Genomic DNA, 26,599 nt, shown 5'->3' with positions numbered 1-26,599 from the left:
CAAAGCTTCTCAGACTTTTGAGTTTCTGTGAACTAGCATTAATATTTTTAAAAGGTTGCTGAATTACTATTCTTCCAGAGAATGCCATTAAAAATAACAAGCTTCTAGGAACACAGTATCACCTCCCACAATGCACAGGACATCCCTCATAACAAAGAATTTTCCAGCTCCAAATGACAATAGTGCCCAGGTTCAGAAACCCTGGGTTAGCTGCCCTTAATGAAAGGCAAAAGAAGAGAAGCCCCCAACCTGGCAGACATCTGCATTGGCAGACACTGTTGAAATGTGGGAGTGGGTTGGCCAGATGGGCTATGATGAGGTCAGCTAGAGAGGGGGTGGACTGGCTATCCCAGGCCTGGGCAGGGTGGAGGGACAGGGCCAACACTTATGGACATCTTGATTTTAAAATGGGATAAGGCACATAAAATCTGTAGCACTAAGCCTGACACATGGGCTTTCTGGATGGCTCAGCAGTAAAGAAACTGCCTGTAATGCAAGAGACACCGGTTCTATCCCTGGGTTGGGAAGATCCCCTGGAGAAGGAAACGGCAACCCATTCCATCATTCTTGCCTGGCAAGTCCCATAAACAGAGGAGCCTGGCAGGCTACAGTCCGTGGGGTAGCAATGATTAGAACATGACTGAGCATGAGCACAAATGAATGAACCTTAGGGGACAAACTCTGCTGGGCGCCTGATCAACCCTACATAATGGATTGAGACGATTTGAGGTTCTCAGAGGTGATCTGAGGAGTAAGGATGAGGTAGGAGGGCAGAACAGAGAAGAGCCTGCAAGATGGAGTCTGAAACCGAGACTCCCAGGAAAATCATCAACTTGTGTGTGGGGGAGGGAAGTGGGCGAAGAATATTTTAAGATGCATAATGCATTAACGCACAATTTGAAGTATCTCAGTAATGTGAAGATTACTCAGACAATCTTCCACCTCACCTCCAGCTTCTGTGATGTTTAGTGCAATGTGAACGTGTTATCGGCTCAATCCTGTCTGACTCTTTGTGACCCCATGGACTGTAACTCACCAGGCACTTCTTGTCCATGAAACTTCCCAGGCAAGAATACTGCAGTGGGTTGACATTTCCTTCTCCAGGGGATCTTTCCTACCCAGGGATCGAACCCAGGTCCTCTGCATCGCAGGCAGATTCTTTACCCTCTGAGTCATCAGGGAAGCCTTACTACAATGGTGCAGGAGTATTACAAAGGTTTTTGGTGGATATTAAGGGTCTACATTTCCCACTGGGGTTGAAACAGTGTAGAACTGAGACAGCAGCCCAGAAGCAGAGGCAGGAGCCAGAGGTGATCACAGGAAAAGAGGCTGCTTGGAGCTCCCAGATATCCCTGCAGGGTTCTGGACTTCCACAGGATGTGGAATATGGTTTTGAGCCTAGTTCTCTCATCAGGATTACATTTTCATAGTAAAGGAGCCATTCTGGTCTCATACTTGGGCATGCTGCTGCTGCTGCTAAGTCGCTTCAGTAGTGTCTGACTCTGTGGGTCCCCATAGATGGCAGCTTACCAGGCTCCCCCGTCCCTGGGATTCTCCAGGCAAGAACACTGGAGTGTGTTGCCATTTCCTTCTCCAATACATGAAAGTGAAAAGTGAAAGTGAAGTCGCTCAGCTGTGTTAGACTCTTAGCGACCCCATGGACTGCAGCCTACCAGGCTCCTCCGTCCGTGGGATTTTCCAGGCAAGAATACTGGAGTGGGTCGCCATTGCCTTCCCTGACTTGGGCATGAGTAAGTAAGATGATATCAGCTTGGTTCCAAAGTTCTATACCTGCTCCAGCTGGGTCAGAATTCTGTTTTCGTTCTAGACTCACCCAGACTCAGGACAGTCACTAGCTTGGGTATCTTCCAGGACTGGAGAGGAGCCCTGCCCTGGCCCCTTAAGGCTATCCAGAACCAACGAGACTTTTAGGTATGGAGTATTCTGACCTTTAGTTCAGAAAACTAAGATCATGGCATCCGGTCCCATCACTTCATGGCAAATAGATGGGGAAACAGTGGAAACAGTGACAGACTATTTTGGGGGGCTCCAAAATCACTGCAGATGGTGATTGTAGCAATGAAATGAAAAGACGCTTACTCCTTGGAAGGAAAGCATGACCAACCTAGACAGCTTAAAAAGCAGAGACATTACTTTGCTAACAAAGTCCATCTAGTCAAAGCTATGGTTTTTCCAGTAGTCATGTATGGATGTGAGAGTTGGACTATAAAGAAAGCTGAGTGCCGAAGAATTGATGCCTTTGAACTGTGGTGTTGGAGAAGACTCTTGAGAGTCCCTTGGACTGCAAGGAGATCCAACCAGTCCATCCTAAAGGAAATCAGTCCTGAATATTCATTGGAAGGACTGATGCTGAAGCTGAAACTCCAGTACTTTGGCCACCTGATGCAAAGAACTTGACTTATTTGAAAAGACCCTGATTCTGGCAAAGATTGAAGGCAGGAGGAGAAGGGGACAACAGAGGATGAGATGGTTGGATGGCATCACAGACTCGATGGACATGAGTTTGAGTAAACTCCGGGAGTTGGTGATGAACAGGGAGGCGTGGCGTGCTGCAGTCCATAGGGTCCCAAAGAGTCCGACACGGCTGAGCAACTGAACTGAACTGATCTGATCCGTGTGGGAGTAGGGGCAGATCTTTGTGTTGTCCCTGTGGTTGGAGCACAAAAGCATTTATGATGTAACCAGACGGCAGGGGGAGTAACATTGTTGCTGGGCAACCTGGCTTCATTAACTCTATGGCTTTCCTCAAGGGGCTACCCTGTGCAAAATTTCCTGAAGTCTTTCCTCCCCTCCCCCTCCCCCTTTCCCAACTCCCCCTTCCTGAGCCCCAGGGAACCAATCAGCCCCCATCCAACTCTAGCAATCTTGTTATCCTAGTGCAGAGTGGTGACCGAGGACTTAGGATTTAGTTTTAGACAAACCAGGCTCCATTGTGTAACCCAGCAACTTCCTTTGCCTCTGTGCCAGCGTTTGCATTTGTAAAACGGATGGTGGCTAACTAAAACTGGTGGCTAACTAAAACTGTCTCTTAAATGGACTAAATGTGGCAATACACTCAGGGGCTTAACGCACTCCAAGAGCTTGACGGTGACTATTCATCTTCCAATCATCTAGCAAGTTCATCTCACTCATTCATTCCTTGTAGCGGTTCTTTTCTGTCCTTCTGGTTTAAATCTCAAATATCTATCTAGGTAGTAAAGTTAGTTCGCATCTGAAGCTTTTTTTTGGTCTGTCCCTCCTTCCCAGGGCCCACCCTCTGCGGACGCAGAGCGTCTGTTGGTCAGGCTGATGGTCGGTTACGGCAGTCTCCGAGGCAATGCAATCTTGTCCTCGGCTTGGAAAGTCTCCGAACCGCTAGCTCAGATCTTCTGCGGCGCTGCCCTGCATGGAAAGCCGCCAGCCCATTCTCAGGGGCGCGAGTGGAAGAATCACACTGCAGCAGAGGTAACAGACAGGGACCGAGGCCAACGAAGGGGGATGGGCGCATTAGAAGATAACGGGATGACCAGGATCAAGAACACGCCGCCACGCCCTCTCCGCCCGGCCTCTTCTCCTCCAGCCGGTGGCCCCAGTGATCCGAACAGCGGCTTCCGAAGTGACAGCCACGTGGACTGCGGGGGACTAGAATGTTGCCGTGGGGGGCGGGGCTGGAAGGGCGCCTGAGAGGTGAAGAAGGACCCGCGTACGCATGCTCGGGCGCCGGCTGCCAGGCGACGCCGCCGGGAGCGAGTACGCTCCTGACGTCACGCGCCGCTCGTCCAATGAGCGGCGGTCGGAGGGAGGCGCCGTTCCGCCCCCTCCCGCCTCCGCCGCCGCCTCCGCCGCCACCACGGCAGCCGCCTCCGGGAGTGTCTGAGGGCGCGCGGGGCCGCCGCAGGCTCGGGCGCCGCATCGCGCGGTCCGGAGCTGCCGGACGAGGCCCAGCGTGCCGCTTGCTCCGACCCCCGCCGCCCGATGTCCTCAAGATGGAGGCAGCGGGGAGGGCGGCGTGAAGAAAGCGGCGCTGTGGGCGCTGGGGCAAGGGCCCGGGCGTCCCGGGCGGCGGCGGCGGCGGCGGCGGCGGCGGCGGCGGCGGCGGCGGCGGGATGGGGCTGCTTCTCATGATCCTGGCGTCGGCCGTGCTGGGCTCCTTTCTCACGCTCCTCACCCAGTTCCTGCTGCTCTACCGCAAACAGCCCGAGCCGCCGCCGGACGAGGCCGCCCGCGCGGCCGACGGCTTCCGCTACATCAAGCCGGTGCCGGGCCTGCCCCTGAGAGAGTACCTTTATGGCGGCGGCGGCGGCGGGGCTGAGGAGCCCTCTGGCGGGCCCCCCGAGGGCGGCGCGACCCCTGCCCCCGAGACCCCCGCCCCGCCGACGCGGGAGACCTGCTACTTCCTCAACGCCATCATCCTGTTCTTGTTCCGGGAGCTGCGGGACACCGCACTGGCCCGCCGCTGGGTCACCAAGAAGATCAAGGTGGAGTTCGAGGAGCTGCTGCAGACCAAGACGGCTGGGCGCCTGCTGGAGGGACTGAGCCTGCGGGACGTGTTCCTGGGCGAGACCGTGCCCTTCATCAAGACCATCCGGCTCCTCCGGCCCGTGGCGCCCTCGGCCACCGGGGAGGCCGACGGCCCCGAGGGGGAGGCGCTGCCCCCCGCCACCACCCCCGAGGAGCTGGCCTTCGAGGCGGAGGTGGAGTATAACGGGGGCTTCCACCTGGCCATCGACGTGGACTTGGTCTTCGGCAAGTCCGCTTACCTGTTCGTCAAGCTCTCGCGGGTGGTGGGGAGGCTGCGCTTCGTCCTCACCCGCGTGCCCTTCACCCACTGGTTCTTCTCCTTCGTGGAGGACCCGCTGATCGACTTCGAGGTGCGCTCCCAGTTCGAAGGGCGGCCCCTGCCCCAGCTCACCTCCTTCATCGTCAACCAGCTCAAGAAGATCATCAAGCGCAAGCACACCCTCCCGAGTTACAAGATCAGGTGAGAGGAAGGTTGCGGGGGAAGGTCGCCCGGGCGCTAGGGCCCCCTGGCTGCTGGGACCCTGAGCCTGGCAGGGCACTGCCTCCGTCGTTGGGTGGGAAGGGCAAATACTTATACAGCCCCTGCTTTCCAGGGCTCTTCCCCACCCTGGACAGGGCCCTCGATTAAGTGCCCACATTCTTTGCTTCCGAAGGGCATTAATAAGGAGCTGGAAGCCTTTCCGTGTGCTCTTGGTCGTCCACGGTGCTCTCAGCGCGGGTCGAAGCAGCATATTGAAAATGGAAGGGAAGTCCCTCCTTCCCCGGACGGCTCTGGGACTGTTGAGAAACTATTTCTCTAGGTGGTTGCTGCATTGAGGGCAGCCTTGCAGCATCGCCTCGGCCACACTGAGAAATAGTTCTTGGATACCAAGTACAGGCATGAGGAGTGTGCTGGGAGCCCAGAGCTGTTGTATTTTGCAACCGCAGGCCAGTTTTGCCGTGGTGCTTTGACAACTTTCAAGGCAGAGGCAGCATCTATCGGAAAGGAATACTTTTCCACTGCAAATTGGAAACGAGTTGGGAGCCTATACATCTTGTACTTCTCTGTACCTTTTGTGTTAATGTCGTCTAGGGTAAATTCTGTAGCACAACCCCAGGCTGCCCCGTGACCTTTCAACTCTACTTGGCTGTAGGCTCCTCCCACAGTACCTGAAATTGCCCAACAGGTAGTACTTTAAGATGGGTAGTGATTTTAACTTTGTAAAGCCTACCTATATTTGGCGGCTTGATTTTTGTGTAGTATACTATTTTGATTAATGTACAAGGGTTTCGGTTTTTATTTATTTATTTTTAATATTGTAAAAGTGGAAGGGGAAAAGAAGTTTTGTGGGGCTAGAGTCGGTGTTGAAGGGTCATATGTGGTTATTCTAAAACAGATACATTTTTAATTTTATTTAAAGTGTTTAACCCTTTTGGATTTTGTTCTTTACCATAAAATTATGTCAGCCTGGTATTTGGCTTACCTAGTTCCCTTTAGTGGAAGTTACATGTTTCTAGATCACTAACTTGCTACCACAGTTTAAAACATCAATGACCCAGGTAATTCAGGAATGTTTTATGTTTGAGACAGAGTATTGACTTGTGTTATGTGGCAAGTTTACCTTAATAATTGTGTTTGTTTAGGCTAATAGCACAGTTGACAGCTTAAAACTGTCAGGTGGCAGAAATTTATAATGGAAAAGTTCCATAGATTTGCAGAAGATGGTGAACTGGCCACTGTCTTGATTTCCTGTTCTGTGAAGTAGAACATACTTTATGAAGCCTACTCTTTCAGCTCTGGAATATGTGACTAAATTCTCAATGAATTGCAGTGTTTAAGCAGTGAGGTGTTTATAGCAGTGTGTGGCTGAGAAAGTCATGAGAGAAAGTTGTTACAGATTTTGATATGTTTTCACAACTTCAGTTCTAATATTTTCTAAGTGGCTTTAAGATGCCAAAGACTTGACTAAGCTGTTACTAATATTTGGGGGTTATTTGCAGGATAGCCAGTGGTAACGGAGAAGGCAATGGCGCCCCACTCCAGTACTCTTGCCTGAAAACCCCATGGGTGGAGGAGCCTGGTAGGCTGCAGTCCATGGGGTCGCTAAGAGTCTAACACAGCTGAGCGACTTCACTTTCATGCATTGGAAAAGGAAATGGCAACCCACTCCAGTGTTCTTGCCTGGAGAATCCCAGGGATGGCGGAGTCTGGTGTGCTGCTGTCTATGGGACACGACTGAAGTGACTTAGCAGCGGCAATGAGATTACATGTCATTTGAGTTGTTTGGTTGTTTGTTTTCAATGTTGACTTGAAATTCAGTTAAATCTGAAGGAAATTATGATTTTAGGACTTATGGAGCCATTAATAGGTTTATTTCCTTTGAAGGAACTTTAGCGCTGTTAAATTGAATAACATCATCATTTAAAATATAGTCAAATTGCTTTTATTTATTGTATCCAAAAGGATTTTTAGAAAACCTAAAAATCTTCGGTGTGTTTGGGTGTTTATGATATTTCAACTTTTAAACCTTAAACGTTAAATGGTCACCTCCAGAAGTCTACACACTTGTGCTCTATATTCCCAAGCATTTAGGTAGTCAGTAAGTACTGCACAGAATATATCACTCAATTTGTAAATATTTACTGTGCATCTGCTATGTGCTTACCATTTTTCTGGGTACAGAGTTTCAATACAGTCTCAACCCTAATGGAGGTTGGAGTTTAGTGAGGATTGAATTAGCTGTACTTCATAAGATTTAGCTAGAATGTCATTGATGGGGTAACACTGAAGTAATTAGGAAGCTGATTTTAGTTTAGTAAAAGAAAATGATAGAAGTATGAGGATGGAGAGTGCTGCTTCAGAAAGTGTTGAGTTCTCTTATCTGTGTGTAGCTTTTCTGCCAGGAATATTTTAAACTACTGATGTTGTGGAGCAAATTCAAGTTTTAGCAAAGAGAATAAATTAAAATACATTTAAGATGTGTCACAATTCTCATAATGAGAATTAAAATAGCTATGGCTTCTCCTTTTTTATAGATGGGGGAAGAGTGCTCAGAGTAGTTAAATAACTTGCTTAAAGTCACACAACTGTCAGATGGTGAAATGCAGCTCAGATAAAGCCAGACTACCCTTTTTTCTTAAACTATACTGTGTTGTCCTTAAGGGATTTTAAAAGTATGCCATCAAAATGATGTATGTGGGGGGTATCCTTCCAAATTAACTGAGAACTCTTGAGAGGCATATGACAGTACAGCTTTTTTTCTCCTTAAATTAGAAGTTTTGCGAAATATTCCTTTTAAATTTAAATCATAAGGTTAAATCTTTGGGTGCTTCTCTATTTAGCATTTCATTTTTAATCCAGCAGATTTTGTTTCCAAATAGGTCTTGCTAGTTTATCCTTTTTAGCTGTCTACTCTATTTAGTAGAGCTAAAGCAGGAAAGAAAACTGTTTTGAGTCTTAGGATCTTTTGGCACTTGAAATTACTATAAAGCAGAAATATCTTAACAGTTGGCCTTGTTGTCACTTCTTCCCCCCTTCATTTGTTTTTCCATTTTCATGTTGCTAAAGTAAAAGTGTAAAGTGGCCCATCAGGGCTACCAGTTCTCATCAGATGAGAGGGCAGCTCAAGTGGTTGGCTGCTTTCTAAGGACCCAGCTGATAGACACTTCATTTTACCCAGCTAACATAGTTGGTAAAGGTTGTAGTATTTTTTTAATGAGTATACATTTTTTTACATATTATTCTAATTTTTAATATTCCAATGTCACTATCTCAGTGTTAATTTTTTTGATTTTTTTCTTAAAATGTACACTTTAAAATAGTAAAGCCATAATTTTAAAAATTATTATTAACCAAAAATTAGTCTTCAAGAGAAAAAGATTACCATCAGTGTTCTATTCTTTTTTTTTTTTTTTTCCTCAAAAATTTTTTTAAAATTCAGTTTCCTATTAGCAGAGAATTGTGGGTTACCAGTGATCTTGACTCTGTGGAGAACCCATCTTCAACATGAAATCTGAGTCATAGTCCTGAGGAGTTTAGGGTTTGCAAGTCAGATATTTAGGATTGTTACTGATGCTCCTCTTCCTAGGGTATCATTGCTGAATAGTCAGCAGTGGTTGCATACTGAAAGGCCAGATCTGGTTCGTAGGTACTTTCAATTTGGCCTGCACTATAGTTCTTTTGTTTCTTCATTGCCAGCATTTAAAAATGGAAAATATTGCATGATTTGGATTTCTGGCTTCTCTTAGGAAAATCTGGAAGATCTTAAAGCACTAGGCCTGCATTTGTCCTAGCAATAATAAGATGGGAGAGATGGAGTCTAGTCACAGCTGCAGGAAGCTGGTACATAGAGTGAGTCCCCACCCACTTGCTGCATTTACTGATGACACTTGCCTGGCCTGGCATTATATACATTTGAAATTGCTTACTAAATGAAGAACATTACTCTTGCTCTTCACTGCAAGTGGGAAGAGTGTCAGTAGCTGGGTAGTAGAGGGTGATCATTTTTATCCCTTTTTAAACATTATATCTTTGAAAAGCCTTTCACTGAACAACTTTATTTTATAAAAGATATTATCATTATAATGTTGAATGTTAAAAACATCATTCTATTGGAAATCTTTTTAAAATCCCTTGAAACATTTATCTGATGTATAGTGATAGTAAGTAGACAGTGGCTGCTTTTCCCTTGAGTGCTGGACTTTTGCTTTAGTGCAAAGTGTGGGTCATCAATTAACTATGTATAAGTGTTTACTTCTCTGAGTTACAAATAAGGGGGCATCTACTTATTGACACTATTTGAATTTAATAAATGAGTATGGAACAAATATTGGAAAACTTCACTTTTCAAATTCATGGAATGTCTTCTGAGCATGACTGTTTCGTCAAAACTGTTTCATTCAATGTTCTGATACATATTTGTAGAAAATTTTCATATATTCTTAATGACTGGAGATTGAGGATAGGTTTGTATTTAGTTCGATAGGTTCTTTTAGCATAATTATCTGTATCTTCTCTAATATATGATTAATTTCAGAGAACTAAATTAGGCTTGGTCTGGAAAGCTTCATACTCTGTAATGTAGCTTGTAATTGTGTTATTTCTTCCTTGGTCTGAGATGAGAAAGAAAAACATTTATTCTTAATGTTAACTATAACTTTTAAAAATTTTATTGAATATTGGAAGTAAAGATAGTTTCTAGTAATCAGTGTCTTCTTAAAAATTTTCAAAGTGAATTCTCTGAAAGCTGACAAAATCATTTGTAAAGTTAAATGTATTCTACTGTGTTTATTCACTTACACTTTCTGTATATGGACCGCTTTGAAAAGATATCTTTGCTTAGTCTGGAAGTACTTTAAAATAGCTACTAATCATAATTTTATTTACTCATATTGGTAGGAAATAAAGCTCACCTTTGGTTCTTTGGGATAGTGAAGACAAAGACATTGGGATATCACTCTAGCTATTCTAGAGTAATGATGTAATGTATTAGCTAATTTTTCATTTGTTATTTCTTGTACTTCTGCTCAGATGAGTATCTTACATAAATGGAATTGTAAGATAACATTGTCTTAGATAAATAATCGTCATTTTTAAAATAGTCACTTATTTTTAGTAACTATTTCCTGAAAACTACCATACCAGGTGGAGAAGGAAATGGTAACCCACTCCAGTATTCTTGCCTGGACAGTTCCATGGACAGAGGAGCCTGGTGGGCTAAGTCCATGGGGTCGCAAACAGTTGGACAATACTGAGTGACTAAAACACACACACACACACACACACACACACACCATACCTAGTGTTGTGGTTGGACAACACTGAGTGACTAAAATACACACACACACACACACACACACACGCACACCCCATACCTAGTGTTGTGGTTGGACAATACTGAGTGACTAAAACACACACACACACCATACCTAGTGTTGTGGTTGGATAATACTGAGTGACTAACACACACACACACACACACACACACACACACACCCACCCATACCTAGTGTTGTGGTAAGAGTATGATGATAAAAATGGTTATAGCGTAGTTCATGCTTTCAAGCTGGTTACTCTTCCTGGGAAAAACAAAAAACAGTTAAAGATCATTATACTGGCTTTTGTATATATCTAAGACCTTCAGTTTTGTGAGAAATAAAGAGGAGAAATCAGTGTCTGCTAGGCAAACACTTGATTACTTTGTGCTGTGTAATGTTTTGTGACCTTGGAATACCTGAGTATGCTCCAGTTTAGTGCTGGTTTTAACTTCTTGCAAGTTGGGTTTTCTTCAGCTATTTTGAATTATTATGATTTAGACATTTAAAACTCTTTAGATGGAAAATAGTATATTGAACATTAAATCTTTGCTCTAAAAATTTGACTTACATATTGAAAAGAGAAGAATAATAATGAGAAAGCTGTTGGTGTCTAATCAGTAGTGTAGAGATCTGTTGGCTTCTGAGAAAGCCCTACTGTGTTACTGGAAATAGCCAAAGCAGATCACTATAAAGTAGATTGCCTTGAAGGAGCATGCCTGATCAAACACTTAATATTGACTTATAAATATTACTAGTCTATCGTATGAGATAGAGTCACAGGTAATAAAATCAGTTTGCTAACTGTATGCAAAGCACTGTGTGTGCACTTCCATATACTTGCTATCTTTTTTCATAGTTCCAGGAACTGTGTAGGAGAAGTTGGTATCTCATTTTTACAGAGATGTTGGAAACTGGAGACTTCCAGGGGATTAGTGACTTTCTCAGAGTTCTTTTAAAAAAGTCCTGGACTCCCAAAGCCATGCTGTGTTTTTTCTACGGAGGTAAATCAATGGTTACTCTAAATACACCAGGAGTTTGCAAACAAACTGGTGCCAGACTCACGAATTAAGAATAAGAATGGCTTTTGCATTTTTTAACTTTACATTTTAAAGTTGTTCAAACAAAAAGAAGAATGTGCAACAGACCATATTCGCCCATGGATTCTAAAATATTTCCTTTCTGGTCCATTATTAAAAAAGGTTTGCTAATCTCTGGTCTAAACCCTGAAACAGAAAGCCCTTAAAAAAAAAAAAGTTGTGCTTAAGTGTATACAAAAAGGAACATGTGTGCATATACAGTACGTTGAAAGGTACTTTTAAACCTTTTTTTGAGGGTCCTGTCTTTTTGGAAAGCTAATGATAACTGTGGTACTTTGCAGAAAAATGCATGAACAGTTTAATTTCATGGGATTTTTGCTCCCCTGGAAACCTGTCTGGGATTCTTAGCCCAGGTTGCATAGTAAACACAAAGGAATACAATTTTGTTCCCATAAATACAACTAGAACTAATCTTCTGAAATAAATATTAAGCACTTCATACTTTTGCTGGCCTTCTTATATGGCTTCTATGGCTCACTGACCCAGCATTTCTTCCCTTCTCATTCTCCGTACCCTCCGAACATTGTCACCAGGAAACAAGTGCTGTTAAATCCCTTTGTTTCTTTCTAGAGTCATAGGACCTACCAACACTTTGTCATGACATCAGAGCATATCACACTTCGTTGGAAAGTTGTAAAGCACCTACCTGGTCATTAGCAGAAGTTTTACATAGTAGTTTCAAAATCTCTCTTGCCAAATTGCTGCTGCTGCTAAGTTACTTCAGTCATGTCCGACTCTGTGCGACCCCATGGACTGCAGCCTACCAGGCTCCTCCATCCATGGGATTTTCCAGGCAAGAGTACTGGAGTGGGGTGCCATTGCCTTCTCTGTGCCAAACTGCTAGGACTCCGATAAAACCACATACTTTGTAAGGAAAAATGAGGTGTTAAGTGTTAATTATTTACCTTCAAATGAGTAGAACTGCAGGTGTTACAGAGAGGCTGCCAGTACTGTGGAATTATTTCATCCTTTTGTTTGAGGCTACAGAGAAGTACTTCAGTTATCTATTCCAATATATAGAGTTTTGGATTACCGTATACCTTAATTCAGCACTCTGCTGCTCAAAATGACCTTAGACAAAAGGCTTTTTATCTTCTCTTAGTCTCAGTTTCCATATTTGTAAAATGGAGATGAAATAATATCTAATTAGAGATAATAAATGTCATATATGATACCTACTGAATAAATATATCTTTGCTTTAGTAACTAATTGAATGTACACATTTATTGATTATCCTACATTTGTCACGTTTTGCTAGAGATATCTCAGAAATTTGTTAGGTGATACCGTAAAAAAAATTTCTCTTTTCAAATGAGTGGTAAGCTCATTGTAAAAAAAATAGAAACAGGGGAAACCTAACTGTTAGAGAAAATCACAGTGGAAAATCTCCTGTAATATGTTTTCTTAAAGAAAACTGTTAAAGTCAGGGACTATTCTTCCATATTTTTTTCTAAATGTATTCTAATTTGTTGTTGTTCAGTCACTAAGTCATGTCAGATTTAGTGTGACCCTGTGGATTGCAGCACAGCAGGCTTCCCTGTCCTTTACTATCTCCCGGAGTTTGCTTAAATTCATGGCCATTGAGTTGGTGATGCTGTCTAACCATCTGATCTTCTGCCACCCTCTTCTTCTCCTGCCTTTAATCTTTCCCATAGCAGGGTCTTTTCCAGTGAGTTGGCTCTTCACATCAGGTGGCCAGAGTATTGGAGCTTCCCTCTGTCCATGGGATCCTCCCAGCAAGAACACTAGAACAGGTTGCCATTTCCTCCTCCAGGGGATCTTACCTACCCAGGGAATCCAGCCAGTGTCTCCTGCATTGGCAGGTGGATTCTTTACCCCCTAGTGCCACCTGGGAAGCCCCTGCAATTTGTTACTAGTTTATAAAAACAGTTGGTATCCCACTGTTGGCATCTTGCCTTCTTTGTTTGTTTTACTCACTGTATCTTAGGTTTTTAAATCTTAGGTTTTATCTTGCTTTATTTTCTTTTTAAAGGTGCTTGGAATTACACTGATTGCAAGTACCACAAGTTAACCAATTTCTTGTTGATTTTTTCCCCCCAGTTTTTCACTAATATATATAATGGTACCACAGACATTTCTCTCTATATATCTTTGAGTAGAAACTAGTTTTTTTTCTTGTGACTTGTTTTTTTGAAGGAGTATGTTTTGTTTTGTTTTTCCCCCATTTTTTTTGCCAGTGTTCAAGTAGTATTTAGGAGCATTAAGGAGTTGAAAATATACTCCTCTCCCTTTTAATTTCATTCCTCGATAAACCCATTGTTAAGTTTGTAGTGTACACCCAGCTCTGTGCTCAGTCACAGGTACATCAATACAAGCCTTTGAGGAGTACACCAAACTCTTATGCTCAAACACACATATACAAGCCTCTTATATACTGAAGAGGTGCCTGTCTCCTCTCTTTCCCTCCCTCTCCATGTCCCCGTCCTTTTCTCCTTAATAAAAAAATGGGGAGTGTAATATAAATGTGACCCTAAAAATTGGTTTGTAGGTGTAACACGAACATCCCTCCAGGTAGTATGTATAGGTCTAACTCACTGATTTCTTCCACTCCTGGCCATACCTTATTTTCTCTGTCTCTTATTTTCTCTGGCTCTGACCCTATATTCTATACCTCTTGCTCTTACTTAGTTTGTTCCAGCCTCCTGAGGGGTCTCACACTCCAATCTTGCAGCCATCCCGAGGCCTTGGCTAGTTGTTCTCCAGGAATATTTTTCCCACAGATAGCCCAAGAGCTCACCCTGTCACTTTTCAGGTCCTTGCCTCCTTATCACCTTTTAGTTATCCTATATAAAAAGTACATTAGCATGTTGTATGGAATTATTATTTTTTTTGCACAGACTTTTTACTGACACATTGTGTGTATGTTTCTGTGTGTGATATAGAAACTGCCCAAATCCTAAGGATACACTTAAATTCTCACAAAGTGAACTCAGCCTTGTAACTGAAGTGTTGGAATTTTGAATTTAGTCTGAAGAATACCTGTTAGTTGACTTTCTTTAAATGAAATGTATAGAATATATTAACTTTTTTTTTTTAATGGTTAAAGGTTGTCATTATAAACACAGACTGATGATGTAATCCAATTCTGTTGTAAAATCAGTACTGAAGAGGAATGCCTTCTCTCCCAACACACATACGTGCACACAAATGATGCTAATGGAGGTTTCCAAAAGTTCGCAGTGCTGACTTCAAGGTCTGTCAGGCACCTTATGGACACCATCTCTCTTCCTCTGATTCTTACAAAGAGAAAACATGAATCCATTTGCACCCTGCTCTAACACTCTAGAAACCTTGGTTTTTGATTTCACATTCTTTGGGAAGGTCAGTATTGATAAACTAGATTATCATCCTTCCCTTGGACTGATATAGAATAACAATAAAACTTATTTTCACATAATTACCAGTTTTCTTAAAACCAGCTGAATGCTTCAGAACATGTATTTCTTCTGTAATCAGCACATTGGGTCTTTATTTTATGCCCATGAATTCTTTATATATTGTAGGGGAATGGAGCTGATGATATTACTGTGAATTACTGAAATATCTGTGCTTTGATTTGCATAACTTTGATTAAAAAGCTGTACAATTTCCCGCTCCCCAGCATAGTTTTTCTTGATATGTACTTAAAACAAACATACTGATTAGCAAGCACAACAGTAAAGATCTTTTAGAAGAGTTTAATCTTTTGTATCTGGCTTTCCAGGTGGCTCAGTACTAAAGAATCTGCCTGTAGTGCAGGAGACGCTGGGGAGATAGGTTTGATCCCCGGGGGGCAGGAAGAGCCCCTGGAGTAGAACATGGCAACCCACTCCCAGTATTCTTGCATGGAGAATCCCATGACAGAGGCCTGCTCGCAGAGTTGGACACAACTGAAGCGACTGAGCATGTGCGCACTGTTTTGTGTTGAATACCTGTTAATGTTTACTTGTTTCATTGGGTGAGGTATGTGGCTGTTATTGAATAGGTATTTGTTTAGAAATGATGTTTCTGCTAGGATCAACTCCATATCCTCCTAGATAATCTGCAGTTATAAGTGACTATTGTTTTTAGTTTAGTTTTTTTTTTTTTTTGCTGTAAAATCTTCAGTAGCAATATGGGGAGATAGTATTTCTGTTTAGTAGCTGGCTATAAGAATGTTTGTTTTGAAAATGACTGTGTTCTTAGTACAGCTGTTTCATGCGGGCATCAATATCTGCTAAACAGAGTATCTGGTGTGTGCTAACTCATTGTCCTCCTCACACAATAGCCTTTCATGCATGTAAGATTATACTCATACTCATTACTAAGGATGGATGTGGTTGCTGACTGCAGTCTCTGCATTAGTTATTTGATCAAGCAAGTAAATTATTCACAGCTTTTAGTTCTGTGAAACTTCGTATAGCTGAAGTTAAGAGTCATTCTTCTATAGCTAATTTCATCATATGATAATTATTTTTATAACACACTGAAATTTTTGTTTTGTTCTCACCATTATTCAGTACAATATTCTGTAAAATTCAGGAGATGATATCTGGTCTATTTTAATGTTTGGGAAGGTTATTAGTTCTCAATATTTAAGTTTGGATTTTAATCAGGACTAGAATTGCAGACTCTTAACATGGGAAGAATTTAAGTAAATGTTTGTAACGAAATATGGTAGCTTTTGTTTACTCATTCTGGAATGGTAGATAGCACAGATTTAGTTCAGGTATTTTGAAATTCGTGAAGTATAAGGAGACAAATCATGACAATCTTAGTCTGTAGTAAAGCCCATGAATATAGTTTATCTAAATGAAAGGCCATTTTAGGGATCAATTGCTTACCTTTATTTTAAGCTTCATGAAAGGTTAGAGTTTCAATGTAATTGGTCATAGGCCATGGTAAGAGACCTTCACGTTGTAGGTCGTGATGAACGTAAAAAGATAGATTTATTAGACGTGGTCAAGAGGATTGTTTTGGTTTCCTGAGCAACTCATCTCGATTGATACTTTATCTCTCTCATGCATAGGATATCAGTTAACACTGACTCACCTTTGAGTCACCAGCTATTGAGTTCTTTAGTGAGGGACTTGCAGCCTCTGTTATCACTCTTATCAGCCTATATATAAAACCACTTCAGAAAATTTTGTAACATTTTAAACCTTGATTAGTCTATGCAGAATTAGGAGTTTGGATAAAAGTGAACCCCTCATATTAGGTAGAGGGTGTATGGATGAATGAGCAGGAGGGAAAGTTTTTTTGTAATATTATTTGTTATCCTTGTTTTTATTAGTTTCATTACCACTTAGAAGTGCTTTTTTCTCCCCAGGAGTACAGAAATTAAAATCATTTTCCCAAGTATGAACTTTATCCACCTAGTGTGCCTCAAGGAATTCCATAAATAGAACAATTCTGTGTGGGTTTCTTAAGGAAACCCATATCATAATATATTCAATTTAATATAAGCCTTTGTTTAAAAAGCTTAATGACACAGAAGTATAAAGGTGATACCTGAGGTAGGGAAGCATACTGGCTATTATTAACTTGTTTCTTTGCACTTGCAAGTTTATATCCACATAAAGGACACAGTTTTTAAAAGGTCAGCTAGTAGAGTGACTGAAATCATGGTCATGTGAAATCTGAAGTCCAAGGAAGACAGACAGCTACAATCTCAAACATTGTCCATGGTGAATGCTAAGTCCTGAGATGGTTCCTTGTGGAAGGGAAGAAGTTTGCTGTCTCACATGTCTCTAGGAGACCAGCCTTCAAATAAATAAAGTTTGACAGGAAATATTTCTAGAGCATCTCCCTATGCCAAATGCTTTATGTGAACTTTCTCATCTAATCCTGAGTAACCCTATAAGATAGGTTCTAATTATTTTTTTAATATAAATTTATTTATTTTAATAGGAGGCTAATTACTTTACAATATTATATTGGTTTTGCCATACATCAACATGAATCTGCCACGGGTAGGTTCTAATTATTATACTACGTTTACAGATGGAGAGCCTGAGGCTCTCAAAGTTGAAATAGCTTGCCCAGGTCTCAAAGCTAATAAGTGCTGGACCTGAAATTCAAAACTAAGTCTTAACTAAAATCTGTGTCCTTACCACTGCTTTAAACTACCATGTTAAAAAGAAACTGAGAAGTGAGGGATGCTAAGTGCTTTACATTATTTCTTGTAATCCTTATAACAGCACTGTGAGATAGTTGTTATTGTCCTCCTTCTGATATGAGGAAACTGAGGCTTAAAGGCAAGAGTGGACTCAGGGGCATGTTGCTGCAAAGTGGCAGAACAGGACCCCAAGCCCCCCTGTCTGGCTCCAGAGTCTGCTCTTAACCGCTCTGCTGTACTACCTGCGATAGATGTTTCCTCTCTGCAGGCAACTCCCTGTCTAGCTGGGAGGGGTGGGAGGGGTGGGAGAACCACAGAGAGACAGACCTGCAAACGGGTGATTAGTGACAGAACAGAAGTGTGTGTAAAGTGCTTTTAGAGTACAGTTGAGGAAGCTGTGACCAGACGGTGGGGGTGGGGAGGGGGCTGCTGGTTAGACAGGAGGTGACTTTGAAGGAGAACTTGAATAGTGTAAATTAGGAACTTACCATCTGGGGCTAGTTACAAGATCAGAGTGATTAGCAAGCAGACAAGTCTCTCAGGAGAAATAAATAATATGGCTGTGCTAACCTTGCTCACTGGAGGAGCTTGACGTATGAATTGTCTTTTTAGTGTACTAACAGGTGAATTGTCTACATAAAATAGATTTGAAATTTAGCTCCATAGTTTACCAATATAGAAAATAAAGAGTGTTTCCAACTACTTGTACTTTGTTTTCTTTCTCATTACACACGGTTTTGGATGTGTACCATACTTTGCATAATAATGGGCACCATACGAGTTATGACTAATAGAGGTTTGTGATGATGTTTAAATGCACCAGGAGAACTCTTTCTTTAAATGACTACTGAGGTGCCTCTGAAGAACAATGAATGGAGACACATTTTGAAACGATCACCACTGATTTATCTAGTTTATATATTTGGTCTAGGAGATTTGGGAGCACATTTAAGTTTGCTAGTTCCTAATGTGAGAAAGTCAAGACTGTCAGACTAAAAGGCAAAAACCACTCAGAACTCCCAGTGGCCTGCTCATATCTGCTTGTTCTGCTGTTCATTAGGCAATTTGTAGTGCTGTTTATGTTCCTGAGCCTGAGATAAGACTGGTCTCTGAGAGCCTGACTGTAATTGGTCTCTCCATTCTTGAACACAGTAAACCTTTGTTGAAGGGATGAGATGACATTTAAGCTGATTGTTGAAGGATGGTGTGGCTTTAGACCTAGGGAGATGGGATGGAAGTTTAGTGTGGGTAGAAGAAATAGCAAAGGAACAGAATGAGGACACTGTGTACTATCTTTAGGGACATTAAGAAAGCCAGTTTGATGAGACTCAAGCACAGAGAAGGGAGAAAACTAGCATCTGTGTACCTGTTACCTGCTGAGAACTCTATGAGGTGCTTCACATGTGTGAACTCTCTAATTAATAGTCCTGTGAAGTAGCTTTTTATTTAAAGAAAATAAAGGACAAAGGCTCTTGTTTTGGGCTCAGAAAATAGTCTTTTTTAAGAAGAGGAAACATAATTTTAGAAGTCACAAAATTCTGAGTAATCATTGATAACCTGAACCAAGCTAGTGGGGAATGCAGAAGAATAGTAGAAGAGACAGTTTAGCAGTATGAAGTTGGGGGAGCGGAGGTGGAACTGGATGGTCGTGAGGAGGAGGTACAAGTTAACTTCAGATTTATAAGAGTTCATGAAATCAATGATGCCAATAAGAGAAAACAGGAGAGGAGGAGCAAGTTTGAAGCAAAGGTATTCCATTTACTTTTAAGCATAAATACATGGAATTCATAGATGCAGTGAGAGCAAATGATGTTGCTAAGGAAAGTATAGAAGAGAAAGGAAAGAAAAAGAATCCAAGTTGTTTTAGTATACAGAATAAACTTCTAATTCTCCATTATGGGAAATTTCAAGCTTACTCAAAAGTTAAGAGAAATAGTTTGATAAACCCCGTTATCTGTAGCCAGACAGTCATTAACTTGTAGTTACTTTTGATCAACTGTATCTTCCCATGCTCCCTTCCTTGGATTATTTTGAAACAGATATCTAGGAACTGGGACCATAATCTGTGTTTGTATGACTCTAAATCATGTTAACACAACACCTTGCCTCCTTGACAAGGCCTCATCCAATCTCTACATGAATATTTTGAGAAATAGAAGGCAAGCAATGTTTCAAGACATTTGTGCCTTTTTAATTGTTATTATTATCTCTTAATTGGTAAAAAGTTTTCCATTTTATTGAGTTGAAAACTCTAGCTGATTTATTATTATGGCAAGGATGCAAGAACCCATGGTGAAGTCCAAAGTAGATTTAGGCCTGAGAATATTTTTACATTGGGTTTGTAGTAAAGCCTTTTCTCTAAAGATCACAGTGTTTGCAAACAGTTCTACTGCTGCCATGTGATGGAGATGTCACCAGCTGGCATTCAGGGTGCTTATAGAACAGTCTTGAAACATCTTAGAGCAAAAACATATTTTAGATGTTAAAAAAGATTCTCTCGGATCCACAAATGAGAAAAAGGCTTGGCATTTCTTGTAAGTGTAAAATTTTAAATATGTATTTTTAAAATGTTATCAAAGTAACATATTTTAAAATTAAACATGGTTTTTCTTTTAAACTTTTACTGCAGTATAACTCACTGCTTAAAAAGCATACTAACTGTAAAAGTTCAGTGAATTTTTACAAAATGAACAAAACAGTGTTTAGAACAAGGACTGGAATATTACCAGCAATTAGGAGGTCCCTCATATGCTACCTTCCCTGCTCTGCTTAGGAGTAACTACTGTCCTGCCATCTACCACCATTGCTTTTTGTGGGGGGCGGGGGGGCCTGTTTTTTAACTTGTATAAATCCAGCCATAGTGTTTACACTCATTGTTTTTCTGGTTCTTTGACTCAACAGTACATTTGTGAGATTGTTTCCATGTTCTTGTGTATAGATATAGTTTGTTCATTGTATTTGCTGTGGTGTCTTCCACACGTACCTCGATTTATCCCTTCTACTGTTGATAGACAGTTGGATGTTGCTGTTATGAGTATTCTTATACATGTTTTTGGTGAACATTTATCCACATTCTATTGGGTATCTGGGATTGCTGAGTCACAGGTTAAGCGTCTATCCTGGTGTAGTAGATATAGCCACACAGTTTCACAGTAGTTACAATAGCACACTCGCAGTTTCACATCCTTTTCCGCATTTGATATCATCTGTCTTTTCATTTGGAGAACCTGTCTGCCAGTGTAGGAGACTTAAAGACACGGGTTTGATTCCTGGGTCAGGAAGATCCCCCGGAGTGGGGCCTGGTAACCCACTCCGGTATTCTTGCCTGGGTAATTCTACAGACAGAGGAGCCTGGTGGGCTACAGTCCATAGCGTTGCAAAGAGTTGGACACGACTGAAGCGATTTACCATGTATGCACGCATGTCTTTTCATTTGAGTTAATGTACATAATTTTAAAATCAAACATAATAGAAGGACTGATAATTAAAACCAATGATTACTTCCCTAAACCCTCTACTTTCCTCCCGTAAGTCACAGTCTTCAGTACCATTTATATTTCTGTTTTTAGCAACTTTTAATTTAAGAAGCAGTGATAAATAGCATAGATTTTGAAGCCAGACTGCTTAGATTCTCTTCTTGGCTTTACCACTTACTAATTGTGTAACCTTGAGCAAGTGTTTTAAACCTCTCTGTGTCTCAGTTTCTTCATCTACAAAATGGGGATTAATTATAGTATCTGTCTTAGAAAATTGCGAGAATTAATAAATGACTTATGTAGTACGTACTCAGTAAACGTTAGCTGTACTAATTAATTATGACATTACCTTTATTGTTCAACAAAGTCTTACAGTCAGTTGTCTTGCTTCAGCATCTTTAAATATTTTCTATTGTTTGATTTCCTTCTAAGATAGATGAAGATTTAGCTAAATGATACCTTCTCACCTTCCTTTCGGAGAAGGAAATGGCAACCCACCCCACTGTTCTTGCCTGGAGAATCCCGTGGACAGAGGAGCCTGGTGGTCTGCTGTCCATGGGGTCGCACAGAGTCAGACACGACTGAAGCGACTTAGCATGCATGCATGCATTGAGTCAGACACGACTGAAGCGACTTAGCAGCAGCAGCATGCATTGGAGAAGGAAATGGCAACCCACTCCAGTATTCTTGCCTGGAGAATCCCAGGGACATGGAAGCCTGGTGGGCTGCCCTCTGTGGGGTTGCACAGAGGTGGACACGACTAAAGCGACTTAGCAGCAGCAGCAGCAGCAGCGGCAGCGCGTTCCTTTCTGTCTTTTCCAGTCCAGTTATGTCGCTATTTTCAGCTCATTCACTGAACTGCACCCTTCATTATATAGATAACAATTATGTTCTATTCAGACTTAAATCTTCCTTGATTGCTATATATACCTTATTGCTAGGTCTGTACAGTTTTTTTTTTATTGCAGAACTGCCAAATGTGCCAGTTTATGCTTCCTTTTCTATACTACAGTTTAAAAATCTTTGAGCCATTCAAGTAAGTTCCTAGAGTCGTTTGAATTCTTTTTTATCCTCTTACCAAATTGTCTTAACCAAATCTTCAAGATTTAATTGAAAAATGAACCTCTTCCTTATTTTTCTTTCATTCCCTATTTTCTGGAGATTTCCTTCTTGGAGTTTTCATCACCTTCCCCAAACTGGACTTGTCCCTTGGTTTGCCACAGTCCTGTCATCTGGGTTTAGGACATCATTGCCTTCTTGACTTGGATCCCCTGTTTCCTGGATTACGTTCTTCCTCCTTGCTTTAGACCGTCATTTTGTTGGCATGTATTTCATGTAACTTTTTAATAAAGGATACAGTCTCCAGCAAGGCTCTCTGTTCTCTCTGAACCTATTGTGTGAAATGGGGAAATGATCTGCAGCTGTGCCTCACCCTATTGTTGCTGAGTGAGGATCAAGCACAGTAGTACATGTGAAACCATGCCCATCCTTGTCAGGTCACTGCAGACCAGGTTTAGAGCAGGTGTTCCAGCAGAAATCAGGGTGGTCATCAAGTCAGCCTCAGGAACTGTAGACCGGGCTCTGGAGTTATGTTGGGGTTCTTTTATGGACAAATTGTGTCCCCAAAATGTTACAGCCCTAACCTTCAGTGTAACTATTTGAGATAATAGGGCCTTTAAGGAGGTAATTAAAGAGTTCGTAAGGATGGAGTTCTAATCCTAGTGAGACTGGCTCCTTACAAGAAAAGGAAGAGATACCAGAAGTGTGTGTGCAGTGTGTGTGTGAGCAGGATACAGCAGGAAGGCCGTGAGAGGATACAGCAAGAAGGTGGCTGACTGTGAGCCAGGAGAGAGCTTTTACCAGAAACCAGCTCTCCTGGCATCTTGATCTTTGACTTCTACTGTGAGAAAACAAGCTTCTGTTTTTTCATGCCACCCAGTCTATGGGATTCTGTTGTGGCAGTGCTAGGAAACTAATATAGGTTCCAGTTTTGGCTCCAGTGTGTAGTGTTTGTGAGGCATCTAGGACTGTTTCCTTCTGTACAATGTGCTAATGCCTGGTTTGGGGGAGTTAAGTGAGCAAACAAGTGCTTTATACAGTCAGTCCCTGGTATGGTAGCCATTCAGTAACTCTTTCTCATAACCCTTAAAACAACCTGTAAGTTACTTTATTTTATTTTAGTTAGGAAAGGAGAGATTTATTGTTTTGTCAGGCAAAGGGGGACACACTGGGCTTCTGCCTCGAAAAACTGTGTGTCCCCTATAAGTTATTTTAATGAAAAGTGTCATGTATGGTTTTGTTTCTTTAATCAGATAATTCTAACCAAACATTTACATATCAAAACAATGACAAGAGCAATTATCTCTGGGTAACTGGGTTAGATTTTTTTTTAAGTAGCTTTATTGAGATATAATTCATACTCCAAATTCATCTATTTAAACCTACAATTCAGTGGTTTTTAGTATATTCACAGATATGTACTACTGTCACTATCGTCATTTTAAACCATTTTTTATCACCTCAAAAACAAAACCCCATACCCTCAACCATCATCCTCCTTACCCATCTATCACCCTAAACCCTAAGCAACCACTAATTACTTTCTGTCTCTGTAGATGTCTTTATTCTCGATTTTCATATGAGTGAAATCATGTAATTTGTGGCTTTGAGGCTTATTAGCTACCTCTGTTTTAGAGAAGGAAATGGCAACCCACTCCATTATTCTTGCCTAGAGAATCCCGTGGACAGAGGAGCCTGGTGGGCTGCTGTCCATTGGGTCGCCCAGAGTCGGACATGACTGAAGCGACTTAGCATGCATGCATGCATTGGAGAAGGAAATGGCAACCCACTCCAGTATTCTTGCCTGGAGAGTCCCAGGGACGGAGGAGCCAAGGGGGCTGCCGGATGTGGGGTCGCACAGAGTCGGACACGACTGAAGCAGCTTAGCAGTAGCAGCTACCTCTATTTGAATATTTTTTTCTGCTTTTCTCTCTCTCTCCTCCCCTCCCACTGGCACTCCCATTATGTTTATGTTGGTATACTCAACGGTGTCATTTATCTAAGGCTCAGTGTGTTTTTCTTCATCCACCCACCCCCCCGCCACCCCACCCCACCCCCTGTTCTTTGACTTGGCAACCTCTGTTGCTCTGTCTTCCAGTTCACTACTTTTTTTTCTTCTACAAGTTCATAGCTACTGTTCAGAGCCCTTTTGTTGAACTTCAAATTTTCTCTGTACTTTAAATTTTATTGTATTTTTCAAGTCCAGAATTCACATTTTTTTAATATATATGTTTTAAAATATATCAGTGTATCCATTGATATTAAAGATTTCATGTGACATTGTCATAATACCTCCTTTTACTTCTTTAATCATGCTTTAAACATTTTTTGCGCAAACATATTTTTGAGAGCTATTTTTAAGTCTTTTTCTGTTAAATCCAACACCTGGTCATTTTAACTGGCAGGTTGTAGTTTGTGTTGCCTACTTTCTTTCTGCTTTACAGATCATGCATTCCTGTTGCTTTATAATCTTCATATTTTTTGTTGGAAACCAAATATTTTAGATAATATATTATAGTAACTGGATACTGTCCCCCCTCTCCCAGGGTTTAGTGTGTGTTTGTTTAATGATTGTTTTAGTGACTTGCTTGGATTATTTTAGTGGCGTGTTAAGCCTCTGACATGACTTTTGTTTTCAACAATGCCCTGGAATGTTCCCTGGCTCTAGCTGTTGGGTGTTAGATGGAAGTGAGATGCGGGGGTGGCAGAAGCCTCTCGGGGTGGCAGAAGCCTGAGGTCCTCTTGGGTTGCCTCTCTTGGCAGAGAACCACTGTGTCATGAACCAGGGCAAGGACAATCCAAGATGTGTTATGCCCAAGATAGAGTCTGCTTTTCTCAAGTGGGGACAGGGTCAACGAAAGGAACTCCCAATTTCTTGAGCACTCTTGCCCTGAACTTAACCTCATCATAGGTAGTTGAGGGCCAGATGAGAAACACTGATGACCTGTTCTTTCCTTTGACAGGGAATTGGAGTTGGGGCGGTGGTGATGGCAAGGCAGCCTGTGTTCTTGGCTTCAGCAGTCCAGAGTGAAATCTCTTTCTTGCTGAGCCTATTGGTGGGAGCAGTCTTGACTTCAGCACCACAGATTGTTATCTTTCTTACCACGTCTCTATAGGTTTTCTTGATTAGAAGTTTCTTTACTTGCTGTTTGCCCTTGGAACCATTACCAGAGGCCTTAATATTTGTTTTAATAATTTCCCCAGTTTTACTGGGAGCAAGTCAATGGAGTATCTCATGCTGTTGTTATGAAAGACCATCTTCCCAGATTGGTTTTTAAAGTTTTCTACAAGAGGAAATACAGATAGCTTGTAAAAGGTTTGTCTTCTGGGAACTTGAGTGAGAAAACTGACAGTTTTAAGTTGATAGGTTAACAAGAGATAAAGGCTAATGAAAGGATTTTGTGATAGGGTGGGATGACAAAGGTCAGTTCAGTCACTCAGTCTGCTCTGACTCTTTGCAACCCCATGGACTGCAGCACACCAGGCTTCCCTGTCCATCACCAACTTCCGGAGCTTACTCAAACTCATGTCCATTGAGTCTGTGATACCATCCAACCATCTCATCCTCTGTTGTCCCCTTCTCCTGCCTTCAATCTTTCCCAGCATCAGGATCTTTTCTAGTGAGTCAGTTCTTTGCATCAGGTGCCAAAGTATTGGAGTTTCAGCTTCAGCATCAGTCCTTCCAATGAATATTCAGGACTGATTTCCTTTAGAATGGACTAGTTGGATCTCCTTGCTGTCCAAGGGTCTCTCAGGAGTCTTATCCAACACCACAGTTCAAAAGCATCAATTCTTCGGGGCTCAGCTTCCTTTATAGTCCAACTCTCACATCCATACATGACTACTGAAAGAACCATACCTTTGACTAGACAGACCTTTGTTGGTAAAGTAACGTCTCTGCTTTTTAATATGCTATCTAGGTTGGTCATAACTTTTCTTCCAAGGAGCAAGCGTCTTTTAATTTCATGACTGCAGTCACCATCTGCAGTGATTCTGGAGCCCGCCAAAATAAAGTCTGTCACTGTTTCCCCATCTGTTTGTCATGAAGTGATGCGACCGGATGCCATGATATTAGTTTTCTGAATGTTGAGCTTTAAGCCAACTTTTTCACTCTCCTCTTTCCCTTTCATCAAGAGGCTCTTTAGTTCTTAGCTTTCTGCCATAAGTGTGGTGTCGTCTGCATATCTGAGGTTATTGATATTTCTCCCGGCAATCTTGATTCCAGCTTGTGCTTCCTCCAGCTCAGCATTTCTCATGATGTACTCTGCATATAAGTTAAATAAGCAGGGTGACAATATACAGCATTGACGTCCTCCTTTTCCTATTTGGAACCAGTCTGTTGTTCCATGTCCAGTTCTAACTGTTGCTTCTTGACTTGCATCCAGATTTCTCAGGAGGCAGGTCAGGTGGTCTGGTATTTTCCATGGTTTGTTTGGATCCACACAGTCAAAGGCTTTGGCATAGTCAATAAAACAGGTAGATGTTTTTCTGGAACTCGCTTTTCCCATGATCCAACGGATGTTGGCAATTTGATCTCTGGTTCCTCTGCGTT

General features: G+C 41.8%; 1 protein-coding gene across 1 annotated transcript in view; it reads left to right on the top strand.

Moving 5' to 3' along the window:
* Positions 1 to 4,106: 4,106 nt before the first annotated feature.
* The window catches only part of PDZD8 (PDZ domain containing 8), a 78,765-nt gene continuing 56,272 nt past the window's right edge, over positions 4,107 to 26,599 (top strand). The window contains exon 1 of the mRNA XM_068961224.1: positions 4,107 to 4,981. Coding sequence (XP_068817325.1) covers positions 4,107 to 4,981 — 875 coding nt within the window. The remainder of the gene's footprint in view (positions 4,982 to 26,599) is intronic.

Source organism: Capricornis sumatraensis, chromosome 23, assembly GCF_032405125.1.
Source record: "Capricornis sumatraensis isolate serow.1 chromosome 23, serow.2, whole genome shotgun sequence".
Taxonomy (NCBI): domain Eukaryota; kingdom Metazoa; phylum Chordata; class Mammalia; order Artiodactyla; family Bovidae; genus Capricornis; species Capricornis sumatraensis.
This window is presented reverse-complemented; position numbering and strand designations above follow the sequence as displayed.